Source organism: Mustela putorius, unplaced genomic scaffold (genome assembly GCF_011764305.1).
Source record: "Mustela putorius furo isolate JIRA1106 unplaced genomic scaffold, ASM1176430v1.1 tig00003987_pilon_pilon_pilon, whole genome shotgun sequence".
Taxonomy (NCBI): domain Eukaryota; kingdom Metazoa; phylum Chordata; class Mammalia; order Carnivora; family Mustelidae; genus Mustela; species Mustela putorius.
In genome coordinates, this window is record NW_025422126.1 from 2,752,935 (window position 1) to 2,777,988 (window position 25,054).

General features: G+C 46.3%; 1 protein-coding gene across 5 annotated transcripts in view; it reads right to left on the minus strand.

The window, feature by feature from the left end:
- The window catches only part of STIM1 (stromal interaction molecule 1), a 190,912-nt gene extending 166,759 nt beyond the window's left edge, over positions 1-24,153 (minus strand). For all 5 annotated transcript variants that reach the window (XM_004768191.3, XM_004768190.3, XM_013064305.2 and 2 more), the window contains exon 1: positions 24,005-24,153. In XM_004768191.3, coding sequence (XP_004768248.1) covers positions 24,005-24,143 — 139 coding nt within the window. In that variant the 5' untranslated portion in view covers positions 24,144-24,153. The remainder of the gene's footprint in view (positions 1-24,004) is intronic.
- Between the last annotated feature and the right edge of the window lie 901 nt (positions 24,154-25,054).

Here is a 25,054-nt window from a genome sequence, read left to right on the forward strand (position 1 = left end):
GATGGAAACAGCCAAGTGTCTGCCAACAGAGTAATAAACACATCATGGTATACACACACAATGGAATACCAGCTACCTATAAAAAGGAAGGGAGTACTGCTTTATTCCACATGCCACATGCTAAACAAAAATGAACCTCCAGAATACTATGTTAAGCCAAAGCCAGGCACAAAAGGTAACATATATTAAGATTCCATTCATATGAGATATCCAGAATAGTAAATCCATACAGAAAAAATGCAGATTGGCGGCTTAGTGAGTACGGGATTCTTTGGGGGTATAAAAATGGTTTGGAACTAGATAGAGATGTTGCTGACAGACTATTGTGAATGTACTAAATACCACTTAGTCATACATGTGCATGGTTAATTTGATGTTATGTGAATTTCACCTGAGTTAGGGAAAAAAAAAAAGGCGAATGGCCCACGATACCATACTCTAAAAAACTCGAATCCACCAATGTTTTTCCATCCAGCTTCTCCTTCCTGCCTTTCCACAAAGCCTGCCCTCATGTCCCAATGCATCCAAACCTGCCATTTTAGCAATGAGTTATATTCCTTTGCTCTTGTGTTCTAGTTATTTCTTGTGTCAGGCCTTCTAAAGTCTCCTATGAGAAAGCAAACTCCTTTTTGAATAGGGTCCGTGGGTACTTGTTCTGTTTCCCTTACAGCATAGCCCAGTCATGGGTGGAGAGCAGGGAAAGGCGCCTAATGACCTCCCCTCAAGCAGCAGTCCCGAGCAGTGCTATCTCTAAGAGCTGGAGGTTGGGTGGCCAGGTAGACCGAAGATACAGTCGGCACACAATCATCTAAATCTGATTGATTTGCTTTTGGGGAATGATGGGGGTTTAAGGAGAATAGTGAAGTATTTAAAAAATAGATTTGGAGCAGGATGCCTGGGTGGCTCAGTGGGTTAAAGCCTCTGCCCTCAGCTCAGGTCATGATCCCAGTATCCTGGAATGGAGCCCGGCATTGGGCTCTCTGCTCAGCAGGGAGCCTGCTTCCTCCCCCACCCCTGTCTGCCTCTCTGCCTACTTGTGATCTCTGTCTGTGAAATAAATAAATAAAATCTTTTTTAAAAAAATAGATTTGGAGCAACATTTGATTTCTGAAATCTCTCAATAACAACTGTGTTCTTGGGCACCTGGGTGGCTCAGTCGGTTAAGCATCTACCCTTGGCTCAGGTCATGATCCCAGGGTCTTGGGATCAAGCCCCTCATTGGGCTCCCTGCTCAACCAGAAGCCTGCTTGTCCCTCTGCCCGTCCCCCTTCCTCTTCCCCCTTCTCCCTCCCCCTGCTTGTGCTCTCTCTCACATGCTTTCTCTATTAAATAAATAAATTATTTTTTTTAAAAAAAGAAGAACATGTCCTTGATTTTTCGCAAGCAACAATTCTAATGCCAAAGTTTTTCAGGAAAACAAGGATTTTACCAGCAAAGTTTTGACTCTGAAGCCATCCCTCTGCTGTCCAAAAGCCATTTGCATTGCGCACAGCAGTCAATAGAGACTAGAGACATCAGGCCCCATATTCCAGTTCATCATGCCCGCAACCACACCACAGGGAATAACCTGCAAGGGTCATAGGCATGTCCTCCTCAGGCTCCTCATGCCTTACACTTAAAATAACACGGACAGTAAAACCCACCAACAAATACCTCCTTTAAGAGCCATCATGTAGCCCTTAAATACATTCTCATAGTAGCATTAAGACTCATACAGATTAACAATTTCTCCAGGGCCAAGTGACTAATAAACAACAGCAAAGCCAGATTTTAAGCTCTAGGCTGCTTGCTCCCCAAGCTCACGCCACTGCCACACCACGAAATTGTGCAGCTTCACACATCCTGCCCTATTTCCTGGACGTCTGTGGGAGAATGCTCTGACCACACAAAATAAATCAGGGCTTGTCAGCTGAACACTAACCCTGGCCGCCACAGGGTCAGAACTTCTCTCAGGCAGTAGCAACCCAGGGCACCAACACCTCGGAGACGTACCTGAAACTGCTCTCTGGGTTTCCCCGGCATTCCCTGGGTCACCAGTCACGCCTCCTGAACACCCAAATGTAGATGTTCCACCTTAGATGGCCCTCGAAGGCAGGGTCCTGGGAAATGCCAGGGGCAAATACTCATGTGGAAGGAATAGCAAACAACACACAAAGCCAGAAATCAGTAGAGCTGAGACCTAGCCTCAGTTGTGTCCCCAAATAGTTATATGACCTTGAGAAGTTGTCTGACTTTTTGCATTTGTTTTCTCTGTTATAGTACAGAAATAATAACCCCCCCTACCATCATATCTCACAGGTTTGCTATGGGTGTGATGGACAGAAAGGCTCATCTTTTTTTTTTTTAAAGATTTTATTTATTCATTTGAGAGTGAGAGAGACAAAGAGAGCACAAGCAGGGGGAGAGACAGAGGGAAGGGGAGAGGCAGAGGGAGAAGCAGAAACAGACTCCCCAGTGAGCTGGGAGCCCGACATGGGGGTTGATCCAGGACCTGGAGATCATGACCTAAGCCAAGGGTAGACGCCCAACCATCTGAGCCACCCAGCCGCCCCAGAAAGACTCATCTTGAACAGGAGAGGGCTTTGTAAAGTGCAAAGGAAAAAGTAACTGTGGGGTCATTATAATAGGACTACCACCAGCTGGCTGGAGAGAAGATTAATGTCCATGAAACAATTAGAAGGTGAAAGAGTAGATAATTAGGTACCAAATTATATGACACAGACCTGGAAGATTACAGTCTCGAAAGGGGAATCTCTGGGATCAGTCAGAGACACCACACAGAAAAGAATGGACAGGACTAGAGGATGATGACAGCAGAAATGTACAGCCGGCGGGAAGAAGATGAAGCAGCAGGAGACTAACAGTGCTGATCAGATGCTGTGCTCTGGGAGGGCAGGGAGGCCACAGTGCACAGGCAGGGTCAGGCCAGACTGTGGAGAGAAGACAGTCAGGCCAAGGGGCTGGGGCAAGATGCCGCTCACTGGCAACAGGGAGCAACAGGGGAGAGCAGAGATGGATTTGACAGCAAACACCTGTTGAGCACTAACAATGTGGCAGGCGCTGTAGAGGTTAGGGAGATGGCATTATGGATAAAGACATGAACCTTGCCCTCACGACTGCATTTGAATCCTAACTCTTCTGTCTGCAGTGACATGAACATCAAGACACAAGCTTTGCCATCACAGGACTCTGAATTCAAATCCCCGCACTGACTGCCACATCAGTGACCTTCATGAAGCAACCAAAACTCTCTAATTCCCACTTTCCTCATTTGCAGTACAGAAATAATAACAATCTTTCACAGGCTGATGGTAAGCACATTAAAAAAAGAAACTTGGCAGGTGCCTTCCCAACATACAACAGATGATAACTACTACCATTATCATTCACCAGCCCTGTGACCTTGGGAAAGTTGCTTAACCTCTCTGGGCTTCAGTTTCATTGTCCGTAAACTTCATAAGGTTGTTGTGACGATGAAAGGAATAACTGGTCTAAAGCAGCAGGCATGAGGCAGTAGCTCAGCCAAGTTCTCTTTTCTTTCCTTAATTCCTTTCCTTAACCCTCTCCCTTTTCCCAGCTCCCACATTTGAGATCTCCCTTGTGATGCTCAGCCCCCCAAGGAAGGCACTGAGGACATAGCTAGGGCACTTGCTGACTCTAGAAGTCAGCAGGCCCATTTGAGCCCCAAACTAACTTACCCAGTGCGGGACCACTCCCATCCAGGAACACCTTCTTTACTCACTTCTTGCCACGTGGCTTCAATTCGCAAGCAAGAAGCCTTTTCTACCTGACGGTCTAACAATTCCTCCCATGAAACTAAACCAGAAAAGAAAGTCCTGAAGTCTAAAATGATGATAAAAGACAGGGGAGTGGTATTTCCAGTGTCTTTCCATAAGAGATAAGGGAAAGGTGCTGGGCACCCTGCTGTGGGGCAGACAGATCCCACAGTCCTCATGTACAGAGGACAAGGGCAGCCAAACCTGAGGCAACTTCCAGTGGTTCCGGGAATGTCTGAGAACAAGGCCCTCAGCCTGCTGCAGTCACTCAGGCGTGAGGAAAAAATTAGGTTTTCACCAGGAAAGGTCAACTCATAAATACCTGATTAACCCAAGCAAACACATTCTGCTCCAAGTCCAGGGAGAATTTACAACTGATCCAGAACAGAAGTCAAGCTGAGTACACGTTTTCAAAGCTATAACTAACAATTACTGAGGGAGGGCCTGGTGGAGGGAATGATGGCTGGCTGTAAAAGTTTAATCCAAATCAGGTGAGTCCAGACTCCCCAGTGGAAGCTGCTTTTTCTGGAAACGACTTCTGCACAAACCTGCAGTGCAAGCTACCTTGCCTTGACAGACAAGAGCCACCCTCCCACCAAGACCATGGGAGATGCCGAGAAGCAGAGCATATTAATGACCACATCCTTGCTTCGTCTAACCAGGGAATTCCTTTTGTGAAGAAATAATACCAATAACTCTAATCTGATACTTAAGGAAGGCATGGTCAGATCAAACCTGTGAAGCCATGGGCTAGATGTGCTTTTCCCTCAGTGCTTCCACCACACTTTGTAAATCAGGAAGGGAAAAAGGAAAATGATCTTTCATAGAACACTCTTACTAGGACTCCTACAAAAGTTGTTAAACTTATAAAAAAATTTTTAAAGACTCATTTATTTATTTGAGACAGGGGCAAGGGGGTGGTACAGAGAGGGAGAATTGAGAAAATCCTCAAGCAGACTCCCTGCTGAGAACAGAGCTTACAAAGAGGGGGCTTGATCCCAGGAACCTGAGATCATGACCCAAGTGGAAATCAAGAGTCAGAAGCTCAACGGACAGAGCCACCCAGGCGCCCCCAACTTTTATTTTTTTTTTTAAAGATTTTATTTATTTTTTATTTATTTATTTATTTATTTTTAAAGATTTTTTTTTAAAAAAAAAAAAAAAAAAGATTTTATTTATTTATCAGAGAGAGAGGGAGAGAGCGAGCACAGGCAGACAGAATGGAAGACAGAGGCAGAGGGAGAAGCAGGCTCCCCGCTGAGCAAGGAGCCCGATGTGGGACTCGATCCCAGGACGCTGGGATCATGACCTGAGCCGAAGGCAGCTGCTTAACCAACTGAGCCACCCAGGCGTCCCTAGGCGCCCCCAACTTTTAAATGTTTTTAATCCTCCCAATGATCCTGTATGATAGCTAATCCCATTTTATTTGTTTATTTATTTATTCAGATTTTATTTATTTGTCGGGGTGCCTCGGTGGCTCAGTGGGTTAAAGCCTCTGCCCTCAGCTCAGTTCACGATCCCAGGGTCCTGAGCAGAGAGCCTGCTTCCTCCTCTCTCTCTCTCTGCCTGCCTCTCTGCCTACTTGCAATCTGTCTTTCTGTCAAATAAATAAATAAAATCTTTAAAAGAAAATATTTTATTTATTTGTCAAAAAGAGAGAGAGAGAACACGAGCAGGGGAGAGAGAAGCAGGCTTCCTGCTGAGCAGAGAGCCCAATGCAGGACTCCATCATAGCACCCTGCGATCATGACCTGAGCTGACAGCAGACGCTTAATGACTGAGCCACCCAGGGATTTCTGCTAGTCCCCTTCTATAAATTAAGAAACAGAGCCCCAGAAAGATGAGGCAACTTGCTCAAAGAAGGGGCTGGTAAGGACAGACCCCAAATCTGAGCCTAGTCGGCCTGATTCTAAAAACTTTTCTTTCAACAATTATTTATTGAGAGACTACTCTGTGCCAAGCACTAACCTTGGGTGAATATAGAGCAGTGTGTAAGGCATGCGAAAGCTCTGTCATTACGGAGCGTTCCTTCGCAAACACAGCTGTCTCCACATACAGCACACCACACATCTAATAGGCAGATCCACGCATTTCTTCCTCCGCTTGCAGGCAGGACTCGACAAGTACGTATGGAAGGACTGAATCCAGTCCTTTCCCTCACCTCACAAGAATTCCTCTCAGAGGCTTCCCAGACAGCATTCAACTTGTACTCATCAAGTCTGCATCCCTCTTCCCACCTATGGCAAGCTGAACCTTAAAGCAAAAGCTTCCTTGTAGTACTGACAAAATGGCTCCAGCCAATGAGCAAGATGCCAGCAGACTTCAGAGTTTACAAAACACTTTCCATACGTTATCTTCTTTAGTCCTCATAAAATTTAACAAGGTAGGTGTTATGCCCATTTAGAACAGAAACAGAGACGAGAAAGTTTAGTTATGAGTTTCTTGTGCCCTTCTACACAATTGAGTACTGCATCTGAGCTAAAGCACAGTTCCCCCCGGTCCTGAATGCATTCTCCTCCCCTTCTCCTAAGAATATCTCATCATCTATTCTCAATACGAGGGAACCCAAAAGAGTAGCACACCACTCTCTAGACCACTCTGTCTGAATAAGCTTTTCAGTTTCCCACAGCATCAAAACAGGGCAAATAAACAAAAACCACCATTGAATTTCATCCTATTGTGGTATTTACTTTGTTAGTAATATTTAGTTACTTTTCCCATTAAAGGTGTTTTAACTGTATTTTTTTATGTTCTAATTTGCCATTTATTCCCAAAAGAAATTTTGATGTGTAACACTAAGCATATATGCTATATGTGTAGAAAAGGCCCTGAAAATACTTTTATAACTTTTTCAAGTCAGTGAGAAAGATAATTCAACTTGTGAAAATCCCTTCACAGACTTGCCTTCTTCTGGAAAGACTTTAGCTTCTGAAGTGACACAGACGGTTAGGTAAAGATTGCAGAAAGTATAAGCTTCAATTACAGATTAATAACTCAGCACGTTCTTTCAAAAGTAACCCAACCCCATACCTCCATCCCTCACATCCACCTCCCCACGGTCAACAGGTATATTCCAGCAACCAAGGCCAGACAGAGGGCTCTGCCACCACCATTCATCTGCATTGTCCTAACTTTACTAATTATAAGGAAACTTCAAGAAAGAAAGAAACTCTAAAGCCAGATGCCAAAGAAAAGGACCTAGAGGAACAGAGGCCTGCTCCCCAGGAACCCAAAAGGCATCCTACATAAAAGGCCCTATTGCCTCTGGTATAACACAGCATGCTCTGAGCAAATCAAGAAGACCCAGGCTTGGCTTGATTCAGAGAGCCAGCCAGGACTGCCCAACACCCTTCCCTTAACCAGTGCATCACGATGCCTGAAATTCTAACATTATTACAACTTCATTCGGATCTTTAACAAACACATCCTGAGGGGCACCTGGGTGGCTCAGTTGATTAAGCGGCTGCTTTAGGCTCAGGTCATGTTTTCAGGGTCCTGGGATCGAGCTCCACATCAGGCTCCCTGTTCAGCAGAGTTCTCTCTCCCTCTGCCTGCTGCTCTGCTTACTTGTGCTCTCTCTCTCTCTCTCTGTCAAATAAATAAATAAAATCTTTAAAAAAACAAAAACAAAACACCCATCATGAGTGCCACCCCTTGCAGGAGCGGTAGTCGTCAAGTAGGAAGGGGGCTGGGGGAGGGGGCTGCAGATCCATGCCTCATGAATAGCAGCCAGATTAGACATGGGCAGAAGGCTCTGGTAATTCAAGTCAAGAAAATAATTTTGCCTGCAGAAACTGAAGATGACTTTCTGGAGGTAAGAAATTAGCTCAGCATGGAAGTCCAGTTGGATGTGAAATCATTTGTGCTACTTTACGAAGGTAACAAGAGGATCTGGGAGAGACCCGTATTTGAATTCTGGTTCAGTTGTTAACAGGCTACAATGACAATCAGGCAAATTACTTTCCTTTCGCGAGTATTTCCTCATCTGTAAAATGGGCATAATACATATCTCCAAAGACAGCTAGTGAAAAACACTAGCCCCAACCTAGACCATGGTAGGAACTAATAAACATCCTTTCCTTCTCCCTTCTTCTGGTTAGAACAGGAACACACATCAGGGGGAGTGCCCCAAAACAAGGGAAATTACTTTCCAGCTAACAGAATAAAGCCCTTCGGAGGTTAATAGAACAGAGACTCAACCTGAAGGCATCTCAGGAGTTTATAGAGAGTAGCAAATCCAGGCATCTCCAGATCAAGGTCCCAGGCTCTCTCTCTCTTCACCATGGCAACCCATTCTGGGCAAATACCACATCACTGTGCATTTAGTTAGATGAGGAGATGGAAACCCACTCCTCAGCTCCCCGCAAACACAGTTCTGTGCCAACTTCTGGTACTACAGGAGGCTGGAGCCGGACCCAGTAAGAAAGATATTGAGTCCAGCTGCCAACATTTTAATTAGTCCAACCTTAAAAGTCTATAACCACAGGAGATTAAAAGGAGCCCCCAGGGAAAGACTCTGCCCTTCACACGGTTCAGCCAATTAGATCTGCTCAAGTGCCCTAATTTTCATCACTGAATTCTTGAGGCAATCAGGCCTGACCAAGCTCTAACTCCTGGCTGAGTACAGGAAGAGCAGTTGGGTGTGGGCTGCGAGAGAGGCAGTATCAAGTATGCCCTGAGGCCCTGACACCCTTCCAGCATCAGTAAACTAAGCCTTGCTTTGCCAGGCTCCATTCCTCCACCCTGGTGTCCTACTGTGACTCATTTTCCCAGTGGCTATACCCTAGCTGATCCACACCCGAAAAGCTAGCAAAGGCTAGTTTTGATTCTCAGTTCTGGGGTAATCTCGCCCCAGTCACACTTATATTTTAAAGGGAGATTCTCCAAAATGGAAATAACTTCAAAATTCAAAAGAATAGTGCTACATGGTAAACCAACAGGCAAATACGAAAATTGAGGCAGGAAGGGGTAAAGCGTCTTGCTCAAGTTAATGATAAGATACCACACTCGAAAGCCAACAATCTCTGTATTTCCCACAGGCTCAGGCCCTCTCCCTTGCCTCTCCCTTCCCTTGTCCTGTTGTCATTGAAAGTGAAAAAGTAAGGTTGTAAGGAAAAGTGAGAACCCAGGGGACAGGGGGTAGTAAGGAGAAGGGATGAACCAGGGAATTAGATAGAGGACCAGAAAATTCAAAGGATAACTAATAATAAATTACTTCTATATGTATAAAACTAAACACCTGTCACATTATTTCATAAGATCTGTACACATCAACCCTGTAAGTTCTATCATCCCCAAAATACCTGGAATGGGGGAAACAGGGGCTCAGAAAGGTCAAGCGTGGGGCGCCTGGGTGGCTCAGTGGGTTAAGCCGCTGCCTTCGGCTCAGGTCATGATCTCAGGGTCCTGGGATCAAGTCCCGCATCGGGCTCTCTGCTCAGCAGGGAGCCTGCTTCCCCCTCTCTCTCTGCCTGCCTCTCCATCTACTTGTGATTTCTCTCTGTCAAATAAATAAAATAAAATAAAAATCTTAAAAAAAAAAGAAAGGTCAAGAGTATCACCACCCACGTTAGCTATGTCTACTCAATTCCTAGTCTAGTGTTCTTTTTTACTAAAGTACCTATCCCATAAGAAAACTGTGAAGACTCAAGAAAACCAAGCCAGGAAAAGGGGGACAAAAGAAATAAAGGCTCAAGAGAAGTAAGCGAAAAGAAAATGCTTTAAGACAAAAGCAACAAAACAAGAAGCAGCTATTTTATTAGAAAATCTTGCCATTCCCCTCCACTCTCTCAGAGGGATGTGACAAGACATCAGACAAGATGGCCACTTTTAGGCCTGCTTCAGTGACCAGCAGCTGTGTAACCACAGACCTAACAACAACACAAGCAGCCTACTCCCACTTCTCAAGAGGACTCAGGAACAGGTGTACTAAGCTGAAGAGATGACCTCAAGGGGACTCCAAGCCAGGGCTCACCTCATCTAGCAGGAGGCTCCCCCAAAGCATAGCCTCAAATTCAGCTATCACTCTGCCCCAACGCCTTGAGCCTGCAGAAAGTTGGTGGAAGACCCTGAGGGGAGGGGACAGTACTCATCTCTCAGGCCAAGAACAGCTAATAGGATAAGATTGCTTAATGTTCTTTCAGAAACTCCATTTCCCACTAGAAAAGTAGAGATGTGTAACTATGGAAAACTTGGAACATCCCCAGAGAGCCCCAAATGCAGATGAGTAGTCTAGGACAGCCTAAAGTGAAAGAAGACCTCCCATGAAAAACTATAAGGTTAAGTCGGCTCATATTTGGCCAAAATACTCACTATTTATATGGGCTCTACCTCAAGCCATAATCCTGGAATAACACCCTCACACACAGCACTTAAGAGTTTTACAAAGGGGAGCGCCTGGGTGGCTCAGTGGGTTAGGGCCTCTGCCTTCGGCTCAGGTCATGATCCCAGCATCCTGGGATCCGGCCCTGCATCGGGCTCTCTGCTCAGCAGGGAGCCTGTTTCCTCCTCTCTCTGCCTGCCTCCCTGCCTGCTTGTGATCTCTCTCTCTGTCAAATAAATAAATAAATCTTAAAAAAAAAAAAAAAGAGAGAGAGTTTTACAAAGGATATTATCTTCTATTACCTTCATAAGGTAGAGTTTGTTTGTTTGTTTGTTTGTTTGGGTTTTTTGAGGGGTTTTTTTGCAAATTTGGAGACTAAGGCTCTAGGAGAAAAGGGAGCCTGTTTAAGATTTTATAAACAGAAAATGGCAAAGCCTGGAGTTGAACCCAAGTTTTTTCATCTCCAAGACTCTGATTTTCCTACAGTGAAGGCCCAACTTTGTTAGAAAGCTTAACAGCTAAAAAACAAGAAACTTGGATTCTCGACTTGGAATCCACAAAGCAGTTATTGTATGACCTTAGGCAAATCAATTCATTTCTTTAGGCACCAGAAAGCTCATCCATAAAATAGTGAGATCTGAAATAAGTGTGTAGAGCAGTCTTTGGTTTCTAGAGTACTGTGAAGTATAGCCCCTTGCCTGACACTTCAAATAAAGTCAACTACCCCTCCATGCATCACCTCCTAGCACTGACCCTCCTTCTTTTATTTTTTTTTCTTAAAGATTTTATTTATTTATTTGACAGAGAGAGATCACAAGTAGGCAGAGAGGCAGGCAGAGAGAGAGGGAAGCAGGCCCCCTGCTGAGCAGAGAGCCCGATGCGGGACTCGATCCCAGGATCCCATGATCCTGAGATCATGACCCAAGCCAAAGGCAGCGGCTTAACCCACTGAGCCACCCAAGCGCCCATCTCCTTCTTTTAAAAAAAAAAAAAAAAAATTATTTATTTGACAGAGAGAGAGAGAGCATGCACAAGCAGGGGGAACACCTAGCAGAGGGAGAAGTAGGCTCCTCGCCGAGCAGGGAACCTGATGCAGAACTAGATCCCAGGACCTTGGCAACATGACTTGAGCCAAGGGCAGATGCTCAACCTACTGAGCCACCCAAGCACCCCAATGACCCTCCTTCTAACTGTCATATTTTCTATTAATGGCACCACCAGACTCCTCACTACCTACACTAAAAACATGGGTGTACCTCTGACTCTTCTCTTTCTTTCCCTCCTACCCTTAAATCATAAGTCCTACTGATTCTACATCCACAATGCAGACCCTCATCTCCACAAAGCCTCCTACCTGGGCTCCCTGCCTCCAACCTCATGGCCACGAAAGCATTGTATATACACTCTGAGACTAAGCTCCCCAAAGCAAAACTCAGGTCATGTCCCTTCCTTGGTCAAAACCTGCAAGAATGACTTTCTGCCTAAAAAGTCATGTCTAAATTCTTTAGCCTGGCATTGAGGTCTTCCCTGATCTTTCCTCAATCTTTCATGCCTTATTTTATAGTATGCTCCCTCATAGATGCTCTTCTCCAGCCAATCTGAACTAACTAATGTCCCCTAGAGACTACTTTTTTCCACTCCATGCCTTCACTCATGACATTTCCTCTGGCTGGAATGCTGGCCTCAACATATCTTATATTTCTGCCTGAAGTACCCGAAGAGCCACTAAGCTACCACCTCTTCCACAAAGCTTCCCTGATCTCATTTTCCAAAAGGACTATCAGTATTATTCATAAGGCACTGCACCTAGATTACCTTGCACAATAAACTATAAAATGGGAGACCCAGGGGCACACGGGTGGCTCAGTTGGTTAAGCAACTGCCTTTGGCTCGGGTCATGATCCTGCAGTCCCAGGATTGAGTCCCACATTGGGCCCCCAGCTCTGTGGGGTGTCTGCTTCTCCCTCTGAACTTCTCCCCTCTCATGCTCTCTCTCACTCTCTCTCGCTCTCTCTCAAATAAATAAATAAAATCTTTAAAAAAAAATGGGAGACCCATTGTGAGGATTATACAAGATCATGTATGTGAAAGTAAATAGCCCAGTCCTAGGATAGAGTAGGTTCTCAATAAACAGCGGCTCTTATTATAATAAAGAAAAAAATCAGTGCACATCTTATACTCCCCTATTATACACAGTACTTCTACTGGGTAGGAACTGTCATATAACATGTGACATACACTTAAATGTTGACTGAAGAAGTAAAGAACAACTATGAAGATACAGACTCTATCCCAAAGTTTATATCCAAAAGAGTTCAACAATAATGCTAGTTCTGGGAAGACACCAACTGAACACACACCACTCTGTAGCTATATACTTCACCACTGTGATAGTCCCATTCAGAATTTATAAGTGAAATACACCCTTTTCATTCCCTCCCCCACACCAAATTCCTAATCCCATTTCTTCCAAGCCACTTAAGGAAGAAACCAATGCCACCATCAGCCTGATAAGCTGTACACTTTTAAATCCAAATGCATATCTCTACCTAACTTCAAACAGCTGTTTATTTCTCTCCCCACAAGTTATTAAACTAAAATAGAAACATTACTGGCCTTTGGGTCAGATAAATCTAAATTCAAATCCTGGCTTAATAACCTTGAGAAAATCACTTAAATCTCAGAGTCACAGTTTCTTCATCTACAGAATGAGAAAAATACTGTTGTATTGTTATACAGATGTAAAGCACCTACCCCAGTGCCTAGAACATAATAGGTTCTCAGTGAATAGTAGCTACTATCATTCTTATCATCAACTTATTTGAATTGTCTTAATTACATATTTATCTCTTTGGCGATAGGAAGGGTGAGTTTCAGTGAACTTTGCCCTCATCAGCATAAATTACGTGAAACAAGGTCTTTTGGAGTTTGGCAATCCCGCAACACACAGGCGTGCAAATACACACACACACCCCCTACTTTCTAACCTGGGCATGTATTATATGCGGCAGCCGTCTCCCCTGGCCACTACGTTTTAGATGCTGGCTCTGGGAACTTGGCAAACATGGACACATTTGTTTTAACATACACAGTAGTGATGAGAGTTCTGAGAGCTTCCTGAGAGGCCTGAGATAACCCAGAGAGGCCGAACGGGAGCAGAGCTACTGAATCACCCTGGAGAGAATTAGAAGCACATGAGATTTGGAAGCCTGCCTGCCGACCTGCCAGTGAGATTTCTGGTCATTACCTAAGCCAGAATTGCACATTAGGCAGCCAGGAGCTCCGTAGAATGTGGCCAACAGAGGAAAGGGATGGATCTGTCCTCGCTGGGCCATGCTGGCAGCGCAGCTGACTCTCTTAAACTTTTGCCTCCTCCACCAAGTCTCCCTGGAGGAAAGTGCCCGGGAGGAAAGCTACTGTGATGTCTGCACAGGCTGGAGTTCTCTGAGGTCCGGGGAGTTCCAGAATCAGTGATAAAGTTTTAAAAGCCAGCAGAAAAGAAGGCTCCCCCCTCCATCTCACAACCCAGGCTAAGAAAAGCAGTTAAAGTGTATTCTGTTCATTTGGCTGCCTCAAGTATGACCTGAGGTACACCCATGTGGACCATGGAACCAAAGACAGGAACAGCAGGACCCAAGGCAGGCCTGTCCACAAAACTCATGTCGGCCCTCTCCGAGCACAGCCCTGCTGCAGCCACCTGCTCAGGTAGCCGTTGCTGTGGCAAACAAAACCTGCTAGCCAGGGACGCCTGGGTGGCTTAGCCGGTTAAGCATCGGCCTTTGGCTGGGGTTGTGATCCCAGGGTCTTGGGATCCGGTCGCCGTAGCGCTTCAGGCTCCTTGCTTAGCAGGGAGTCTACTTCTTGCCACTCCCCCTGCCTGTGTTGTGTGTGTGCTCTCTCTCTCTCTTTCTGACAAATAAATAAACAAAACCTTTAAATTTTTTATTAAAAAAAAAAAAAAAAAAAAAAAAAAAAAAAACCCTGTTAGCCAGAATTCAGGGCCAAACCATTCCCCAGTGTAACTAATAACTGTTGTCAAGCACAGCTTCAGTATGTCCTCCACAAATAAGGATAAAATACTAGGGACAAAAAAATCCTCAGAAAACCCACCCCGTGAATTCTACCCCTACTCTCAGAGCTCTCTGTCTAAGCTTTTCATTGGAACTGATATCACATTATCCAGCATTCTCCCTCCGTGCCTACTCAATCCAAGGATGCACTCGTTGCTATCCACCAGCAACCTACTGAGCACACAGTCTCTGACCAGCACGGTGAGAGATCCTAAAGATACATACTACGGCCAACAAATCAGACATGGCTCTTGTCTTCAAGACAGAGGAAAAGATGCAACATGAAACAAACGAAAAAAAAAAATCAGAAAACTATCTGATATTTATCAGATATCACAAAACTAAAAAAAGTGGCTTTAAAATCTATATAACACTTTCATATAAATTAACTCTCTTTTAACCCCATTTTTCAAGTGAGAACCCTGTAGTTTGGGTCCTACAGCCAGTAAGAACTTCAGCCAGTGCTCTTGATTCTAAAGCAGGCTTATCTCTTGCTTCAAGAGGCTTGAGCAGGGTGTGAAGTGCCCAGAGTAGTAGAGACCCCAAGCGCCCCAAGAGCTTGATGGGAGAGAGAGGGAACTCGTGGCTAGTATTGTCAGGGAACACTTCCCAGAGGACTGAGAGGTTAGGTAGGAAGAAAGGAGGAGAGGGGGGCATTCTGGGAGGAGAGTACAATGACATAAGTAAAGGTAAAAGAGAAACACGGTGAGGTTCTGCAGACCAGGATAAAGAAAATAGAGTGGCTGGGCCAAGGCCCAGAGAGAGGAACAGAGGCAGATGAAGAAGGTCAAGTGGTCTGGGACAAGAAGCCTGAGTGGAGAAGGAAACTACCACCCACCAAGGGATTTTAGAGGCTGCACCATCTTTACCCCAAGCTCCCCAGCAGAAGACTAAAGTACAGGGCTGCTGAATCATTTCAGTTTTTCTGCGCATGGTCTCTCATGAAATAAACCTGCTCCACTCCAACAAACGTGACAGGGCTGCAGTCATCCCTCTGCAGGTCCCCTTGCCCCAGCAAGTTATGCCAACAAAGGTGAGGCTTTGTCAAATTCTCAGGGCCCAAGAGCTTCCCCTTGGCACTTTCCAGGTGTCCCACAAAGCTCTAGACACATTTACCCTGCCTGGGGAGGCCCCAAGTCCGTACATAATGCAAGTGGCTGAGCCAAACACCACTGAGACACGCAGCGCAGTGGCTGGATGCTCCTCCTTCGGGAAGCCTGCTCCTCACGTCCCAAGAGACAGAGATCCCTCCTCACCCTGAACTGAAATCCCAAGGGAGTGGTACAGACTGCAGACAGTTATTAGACACCCTTTGCCACAGATCCTCCTGGGCTCCCTTTCCTGGGCCTTATATGAAAGCTCTCTAGCTGTGCGGGAAACTCCTTAGAAACAGTGCTTGGCGCTGGCTTTGTATACTCCCAATTCTGCCCAGCCCAGTTTCTGTGAACATGATACAATATTGCAAACTGCTTTCTAGTTCTCCTCTGTATAGGTCTCAGACCCCCTAACAATCCACACTGGCTGTGTTAGGGCAGAGGGGCTCTAGCACAGAGTAGAAATAGCATATGAATAAGAATCAGACAAAATTAGATTCTAGCCCAGGCTAAGACATTGGGCAAGTTTCGTTACTCTCACGTGGAAAACAGGAGAGATGGTCCTTAAAAGCCCTTCAGCTTTGACATACTAAGATGTTAAGTCCTAGCACCCAACACCATGACCTAAAAGGTCATAGTAAGTTTTTCGTCTGTCCGTATGTAAGTTCCAAGTCAATGCCATTTATAAGTCTTTGAGGCCAAGCTGGCATGGTAAAGTCTCCAAGGTCAGTAGATGTACAATGGGCTTCAGAACTGAAGGTACCAAAATGAGGAGTTGCAAGACAAGGCTAGAAACTAGGATAAAAAGCTACTTTAGGATTGGGCCTAAGATACAGGAAGAATATAGAGGGAGGGGCCATGCCAACTGTACATGTCAAAGCAATGAAGTCGTGCATGAACCAAGAGGACACAATACCAAAGGGAGTACAGAGAGACTCCACAAAACTCTAGGAGGCAAGTAAAAGAAGTTTAAGAAAAGCTAAGAGGGCATAGCTCCTAAAAGCCATTGTTCCCAAGATCATGGCCCTAGGGTGATACCATAGGCATCTTTTTTTTACCACAGGCAGGGTAAATGTATCATGGTCTTACGGTGATACCATTGCCCCCAGTGATCCCCACCCTGCTGTTATTCACTCGCTTGTGTAAGCCCTTCACCTTGAGTACGGGCCAGACTTACTGATTTGCTTCTAACAAAGAGAATACAGCAGAAGTTGTGGCATATCGGTTGCGAGATTAGGCAATAAAAAGACTGTCGCTTGGGTACTCCCTCTTGGCTCACTTGTCCTGAGGGAAGCCAGCTACCGTGTCATGAAGCAACCCAATGAAGAGTCCCATGTGGTAAGGGACCAAGGCCTGCCAACAACCATATAAATTAACTTGCAGATGTGCCACCCCCCATCAAGCCCTTAGCCCCAACCCAACAGTTTGATGCAACGTCATGAGAGACCTGAGCCAGAGGCACCCAGCTAAGAAAGCACCCAGATTCATAACCCAAAGAAACTGTGAGATAATAAGTGTTTACTATTTTAAGCCTCTGCGTTTGGGGATAATTTGTTATGCACCATTACAAGCAGGGACCAGGCCATTCCGGTCAGCCATTTCAAGCCTGCAGGTGGGGCTAGGGAAGTGGTTACACCCATTAAAAGGAAGGGGGCATGGGGGGGGGGGGATAAGGTCAAATACAAGCACCCAGACATTATCAATAGCTTCCCTACAGCCTAGAGTAAGCCTTGAATAAAAGCCTTGCTCGGCTATACCCAGAATCTATAGGTGTTTGATGGGTATACCTCAAGTTAAACCATAGAACTGTAGGAGGTTAAGAGAAGCAACTACCTTTAGAGAGGTGCTACCACAAGCAGACACTTGGATTCTAACTGAGGTTTTTCAGACCCACAAAAGCTAGGGTTGAGAGATTTTATTTATTTATTTGACAGACAGAGATCACAAGTAGGCAGGGAGGCAGGCAGAGAGAGAGGATGAAGCAGGCTCCCCGCTGAGCAGAGAGCCCAATGTGGGGCTCAATCCCAGGAGTCTGGGATTATGACCCGAGCCAAAGGCAGAGAGGCTTTAACCCACTGAGCCACCCAGCCACCCCAACAGCGAACTTTCTAAGTGAAGCTTCTTTGTTCAACATTACCTAATCCTCTCCAAGGAAAATTTTTTCAACTTCTAACCAAATGCTTAGTAAACTACCGGAGAATCAGAAGCAGAAAATAAATTCCCTTCAGTGTAGTTTTACAAACTTCATTATGTACAAAGTATATTACATGCCAAGCCTTTGCTAGGAGCTTGGTGTCCTACCCTCCGAGGGGTTTACGGTATACTGAGGAAGGCAAGCACAGACACAGATAACTCCACAGGCACAGCATGGTTCTTAAGATTATAGACTCTACAAGACTCTTGGTGATAATAACTAGTCTATTCAAACACCTGTCAACATAGCTATCACCAGACCACTGAGGCTAAAGGCTCTAAGTGCCAGATCCGTGAGGAACACATCAACAGGTAATACATTCTGATAAAAACAGCAAAGGCTTGGCACACGGATCCCCAGAGGTACAGTTCTAGTCGTACAAATTTTTAGCAATGGGAGCAAAAACACAAATTTCTCAGCCACCAATGTGTCACTTTAAAAGACCATAATAATAAAAACAGTCCCACCTAATTCCAAAGTTAAGGATAAAATACGATAGATTGAAAAGAAGAAACAGGGATGCCTGGGTAGTTCAGCCAGTTGAGCATCTGCCTTCAGCTCAGATCATGGTCCCAGGGTCCTGGGATCAAGCCCCATGATGGGCTCCCAGCTCAGCGGGGCGGCCTGCTTCTCCTTCTCCCTCTGTCCTTCCCCCTAGCTTGCACTCTCTCTCCCCGTTTCTCAAATGAATAAATAAAATCTTTTTTAAAAAGAAAAAGAATAAACAGTTCTGAGCATGGATGAAAATATCAAGTACCCTGGGTGAGCAGCACCTCCACGGGTGGAGGAAAAGTCCAAAATGTATACCAAGATATGAGATGGTTTGAAAGGAAGAGAGAAAATGTGATCCATTCAAACAGGCCCTGACTGCATCTTTTCCAACAAACTTTAACAGAGGTTTTAGGCTGGGCACAATAAAAACAAAGATAAATAAAGTACAACCCATCTTCCCTTCTTCCATAGGCTTTACACTTGGGAGAGAGCAAACATATATACAATGTTGTTATGTGTTACATCAGAAATGTATACAAAGTGTCCTGGTGGTAATAAAGAAAACTCTGTATTGTTATTATTTTATTTCTTAAACTGTGTCCTGGGCACATGGTATTCAATGTATTATTCTTTATACCTTGCTGTATATTTTAAATATTTCATTTTTTTAATCAGCAGTAACCAAAAAAATAAAAAGAAGAAGAAGGAGGAAGAGGAGGAGGAGGAGGAAGAAGAAAAGAAAGAAAGAGAGAGAAAGTTCTGTTGGAAGCCCAGACTTTTCTCCCTAGAATTCTGACAGCCAGAGCTGCTGTTTCCTGGAGTATCATTTCCCACAAAGGGAAACATACCACAGCATGCCCATGAAGTCATTAAGCAACGAACGGTATCTCAAAGTTACTCAGCAGGAAATGAGGGGCCCCTTTACTCAAACCTAAGTTCTATGGAGCCCAAGGAAACCATTTCCCTCAACAAGACCTCATCCCTTCCTTGCCAGAGAACAGGCGTTCTTAACATGAAGGCCCCATATTCCTGAGAAGCCCATGGATAGAATTCAGAGGACCCTGTGAATTTAGATGGGAAAGAAATTACATCTTTATTTCCAAATTTCTTTTACTGAAAGTTAATGTTTTTTTCCATTATATCTTATAGGCAACAAACCACAGTATTCATAGCAGTACCTATGATTTTGTCACCAAAAGAAATGACATTTTCACACCACATTATATTTGCACATGTCTCAAAATAGTATTTACATTTATGACTACTTCAAAATTATGGTAGCTCTTAGCCCTGCCCCTAGATCACATGTAACTGTGATCTTCCTGTCTACAGGCTCTCATGCGAGGTAGCTGGCCAAGTATGAAGCAGCTATTGTTCAGCCACCAACTGTGAGACTCCATGTACTCACACTGGTGACCCGGGCATCTACAATGCCCCTTCCTCCAGCCTTCCCCACATCAAACCACCACTCCCTCCTGGTTCCCAGGAAGCCCTCCCTAGTCACCTCAGCTGACCCTAACCCACAAACAGCTCTCTTAATTCTTAGCCTATGCTGTCTACACTGCCTGGTTCTATGCTTCTTTAAGCCTGTGCATTATGCTATATTTAATACAGAGCATACCCCCTGCCCCCAGACTTAGACTTCTTTGGTACCCCTAAGTCTCTTCCATAGCGCAAAGCAAGCAGTAAACACTCACTATGGACTTGTGGGTTGAATAACCAATTAAGTCAGGGTCCTTGACTTGACTGTCTTCATCTAGTTTGACCAATAACCCACTGTAAGAACTTGTATTTGATGCTTCTCTGGATGTTAGTTCCTTCATTTGTAAAAAAAAAAATAAGTGGGCTGACCTAACTGATGTTTCCACCTCTTAACTTCTGAATTAGGCAACCACTTTCTATCTCCCAAGATCTGAGAAAAAATTATGGGGGAAACTGAAATGCCTCCCCCAGCTCTCCCAGGCAGTGTTAGTCACTTGCTCCTCTGAGCTTCCCACAGCCTTTGTGTGTGTGTGTATACAACACCTCTATCACAGAGTTTATCACAAAGCTGTGAGAGTGTATAACCTAAGGGCTGAGGTGGAGGCAAGAGTCAGGCTGCCTGGGTTCAAATTCTAACTCTACTCCTTATTTGCTGTATAACCTTGGGCAAGTTACTTAACCTCTGATTCCATTTCCTGAATATAAAACAGGGCTAATACCCAGCACACTGGATGATAGTAAGAATTAAGTGAAGGGGTAGCTGGGTGGCTCAGTGGGTTAAAGCCTCTGCCTTGGGCTCCGGTCAAAATCCCAGGGTCCTGGGATGGAGAACAGCCCCGCATCAGGCTCTCTCCTCAGCAGGGAGCCTGCTTCACCTCCCCCTCTCCCCACCCCCCTCTCCCCCCCTCCCCACCTGCTTGTGATCTCTGTCTGTCAAATAAATAAATAAATAATCTTAAAAAAAAAAAAAAATGAGGGGCGCCCGAGTGGCTCAGTGGGTTGGGCTGCTGCCTTTGGCTCGGGTCATGATCTCAGGGTCTTGGGATCGAGTCCCGCATCAGGCTCTCTGCTCTGCAGGGAGCCTGCTTCCTCTCTCTCTCTGCCTGCCTCTCTGCCTACTTGTGATCTCTCTCTGTCAAATAAATAAATAAAATCTTTAAAAAAAAAAAAAAGAATTAGTGAAATAAAATGTTTGGAACGGTGCCTGCCACACACTAAGCACTAACAAATATTAGTTGCTATTACCGCACCATTATTAATGTCTTCCTAGGCACTGAATTGCTCCTTGAGCTGGATCTCTGTCCTCCTCCCCTTCTCAAAACACTGCTCTGGTTAGGCTTTCTTCCATAGCACCACACCATGATAAAATATTTATGTATTTATTTCTTATCTCCCCACTAGATGGTAACCTCCTTGAGGGCAGAGAACATATCTGTTCTGTTCATCCTTAAATTCCTGCCACTGAACATAGCATGTGGCACAGAGCAGACACTCAACTATCTGTTAAATAAATAGCACATGAGCTGGCACTGTTCAGAGTTTGCTGAATAAATTAACCTAGCTAAGGAGTGATTGTCAAAGCTGATGATGTCCTAGTTGCTCCAGGATTAGTGTGACCCTCTCCCAGCCCCAATATTCGCCTGGGCCAAGCCCCACCCACCTGCCCTTGGCCCCCATCCAGTTCCGGGAGCTACCCTCAGCTAAAATTAGCATAGCCACCAAGATGGCCAGGCCATTTATAGCCTTGGAGGCAGCAGGAACTAGCTGGGTGGGCAGACAGGGCTCTGGCCTCCCACGGCCATCAGGGGTTGATTGAGAACCCAGCCTGTAGTCCACACACTGCTTGGATGTCTATCCTCCAGGGTCCTGTTCTGGCTATACTGAATCACACCATAGTTCTGGATCAGAGTTATCTCCCATCCTGGCAGTCACAATCTGACTCACCTGGGATCCCCCACAAACATTCTGCAGAAAACCTTTTGAGTTTCTGGAAGCAATGAGCCCAGAGTCTACGGTTCTAAGCATCAGTTTCAGGCCAGCTTCAGAAATGCAGTCCCTAGGGTGGCACAGATCTTTACTGAGATCTTTACTGAGAAAATGACTTAGCCCAGCTGGGTGTGCAGGAATCAAAGAGCCAGAAGGGGACAGGAATGGACTCTCCGCTGTTGTCGGATGAGAGGGCCTCTTAGCAGAACACCTGCCTTCACTGCAGGAACAGGGTTTTAAGATAGACCTATACATCCAATGAGAAAAAAAAAAAAAAAATCCAATTCTCTGGCCTCTGCAGAAGACTCTCCAGGTGAGAAAATGACAGCCTTCTCCGTGGATCTTATCAGCTCAGTTACCAGGGCCTGCCTAAATAAATGACCAGGAAGAAAGTAACGTTCTCTTGGCCCTGCCTAAGCACTCCTTTAACAGGGCAGGGCCAGAGAAGATGGAAGAAATCTAAGACCTATCTGTAAGAGAGCACAGGACCTGCTTTCTTGACCTACAAAATAGGGGCTCATACCACCTGCCATGCATTCTACTAGGCTATCATGAGCCTTTTATAGGAAAAAATACCTGTATAATTATAAAATATAAACTACAGAGAACATATAAATTGACCAGGTATGCCAAAGATAATAAGAGAAAGGGCAGCTTTAAGAGCAAGTAAAACTCCTGCGCTCTAAGAATACATGGAGACTGGAAGGGCTATGAGGGTTCCTGGCTGCATAAGGAGCTTCTCCCCAAATCCTTTAGCAGAGCCCAGTCCATAAGCCACCTCTTTGCCCCCCCCCAAAAAAAAGAGTCCCTGTCTAAGCCAAAGTCCCAGATAGGCCCAAGGGACAACCTAGAACAACAGTGCTGGGGTCCCCAGGTTCCCACAAACTATAATCATGCCTGGCATCTAGGGTCCTTCTCTAAGACTTCCCTCCCTGGGATTCAGTTTTATTATGACCACAGAAACTAATTTCTGAACTGAGAGGAATCAAGGACCAAACCAGAGGCCTAAGTGGTATAATCAGCATAGCCAGGCCTCTGAGATATGCTATGAGGAGGCTGTCCCCATAAGATCAAGTCACCTCGTGGTTCTGAGGGATGCTGGAAGGCCTCTTACCTTAAGCACAATCTTCTCGATTGAAAGTTAATGCTTAAAATTCAGAACGTCATCACTTTAGCTCATGTCTAAAATATAAATCACCTCCCGCCCTCCAAAAATATTCATTTTATCGCTGGCACTCATATTTTAGGGTGAGAAAAGGACATTTCAGCCTTATAAGCGGGACTGTCACTGACACAGCAGAGATGTTCCTAGGCTCTACTTCACAGTTTGATCTACATCTGCCTACTAGACTTTCCCCTCACAGCCCAATGAAAACCTAGCTTTGAGCTACATTTCCGGGGCCAAGGAGATACCTTATGGAGGAAAAGGATTCATCTGCAAGAAAGACCAATCTTCAAAACAACAGCCTAGGTCCTATGCTTGTTTGCAGGGCAACCCTACTTGGAACTCAGCTGCAGGTACACCCAGCCCAATCAAAGAAGTTAAAAGAGAGGGTTTTCCAAGAAAGGGTCTACCATCAAAGCCAGCATCTGCAACCATCCATGAAACTTCCCAGCCACCATGACCTATGTTTCCTTTCCCTCCTTCTATCAGTGGGTATCACTGAGCAGTCATCTCATTAAAAACTCAGCTATAAACTCTCCCTAATCTGCAGCCCACTGCTTTGGATAGAACACAGTACCAGGGTGAGAGAAACGAGGAAAGAAAACCAAATTCCTTCTAAGCCTTGTGTAAAACAACTGAATTTTAAAAGCATTCTTTTCTTTTGCATTCTGCAACAGAACTCCAGGGCTCCTGGTATCTAACAAGCCTCCATGAGTACATAAAGTAAAACAGATCAAAATTAAAACAGATCAAAAATATCACAGAATTCCTACCCTCATCAGTCAGAAGAAATGGAATAAATCAACAAGTGGCCCCAGAAATTATACCATACCCACAATAAGAAAAATCCATTTAACTCACTAGTGGTAAATAGTATTCGACCTAACGAACTACCTTGATATTTCAAATGGGATAGCTAAAAGACAGCAGATTACCTAAGGGAAGGGAGGGACTAAGTTTCCCACGCTTCTTGGAACAGAAAGGCACACCTCAACACCAAGCTATAGGGCAACAGAGTTGGCCCAGCCCTGACTTTCCCTGCCCAACCCAAGTAGCCTCAACCTCCCCTGTGCTGCCAAGTGCTGAAACTGGCCAAGAGCAAATAGACTTAACATCTGCTTAGGCCATTCTTCCAGAAAAGTAGTCCTGAGAATGGGTCCTGGCTTGCTGATCTGAAAGGCCAAGGTGCCCCAAGGGCCAACCCCTTCTCACTGCCAACAGAAGACATTCTGGGGAGAATGGAGGAGGAAAGTTGCTTGCCAGGGACAGAGATATTAGCCATGGCTCCTGAACAGAAAGAACTCCTTGCACTGCTGAGAACAGGCAGTGCTATCATCCGCACATGCAGAAACCTAAGGTTCAACTTGCCCCTCCGTTCTGAGTCAACGCTCCCAGCCCACTCCAGCCCGTGGCAAGGCCTTACCTGCTGCAGTGGACTCCTCGGAACTAGCCCCCGAGCCAGCTCCCGTCGCCCTCTCGCTGTGGCTATGGCTGAAGCTCTGGCCGTGATGCAGGAGAAGCCCCCAGAGGAGCCACAGGGCAACACGGGCGCACACATCCATGACTCCAGGTCTCAGTTAACATGCGCCTGATGTGGACACCTCGGGATCCCAGAGCAAAGCCGGGAGCCCAGAAGTGTAGCCGACAGTCCTGGAACCCCAGGCAAGATGCCCTCGAGGCGCCGCAGCTGTCCAGGCACCCGCCGGCCTGCCTCCTATGACAGCCAAAGGTCAAGTGCTCCAACTTTGGGCGCGGGAGGAGGGCGGGTTCCTCCGTTCCAACAGTGGGTCCGCCGGAGCTGCGGCGGCCTGAGCGCCGAAGTCTGCTCTAGCCGCTTCCGGAGAGTTTGGACAGGGTGGCTGCGGGGCCGCTGTCAGCTCCGCAGCGGGCTACACCTCTGCGGGAGGAGGCGGACTGGCGGGATCTCCCGCGGGCACCGGAGTGGGGGAGGAAGGGAAGAGAGGAGAAGAGGGGGGCACCTGGCCTCTCCCCGCCGAGTAGCCGGGAGCAGCACAGGCTCGGAGAGGGCGTGCAACTCGCAGGTCCCCGCGGGCGCGGGCGGCTCCGGGATCCCAGGCCTCCTAGGCCGAGGTCGGCGCCCCCGCCCAGTCCCGTGCCCAGGCGGCCCGCGGTGCCCAGGTTCAGCAGGCGGACGCGTACTGGCCAGGCCCGGGACAGCGGCTCCCCGGCAGGCTGGCGGGCGGCGCGGGGCGGGCCCGGGACGGGCGGGGGCGTGCTCTCCTGCAGGCCCGCCCCGCGCCGCCCGGCCCCCAGCGAAGCCCGGCCCGCCCCAGCGCCGGGTTTATCCCGGAATAACCTGTTAGAGGCAGTCGATGGGTGCCCTCAGCCCGCGGTGGGCTCTCCCTGGCCCCGGTCCGCACTGGTGTCTGCAGGACCCCCCCCTCCCGCGCCAAGGGTCGGGTCCCGGCCTCCCCTTCCCCCACGGGAATTCTCTCCCGCTCTAACCGCCCGC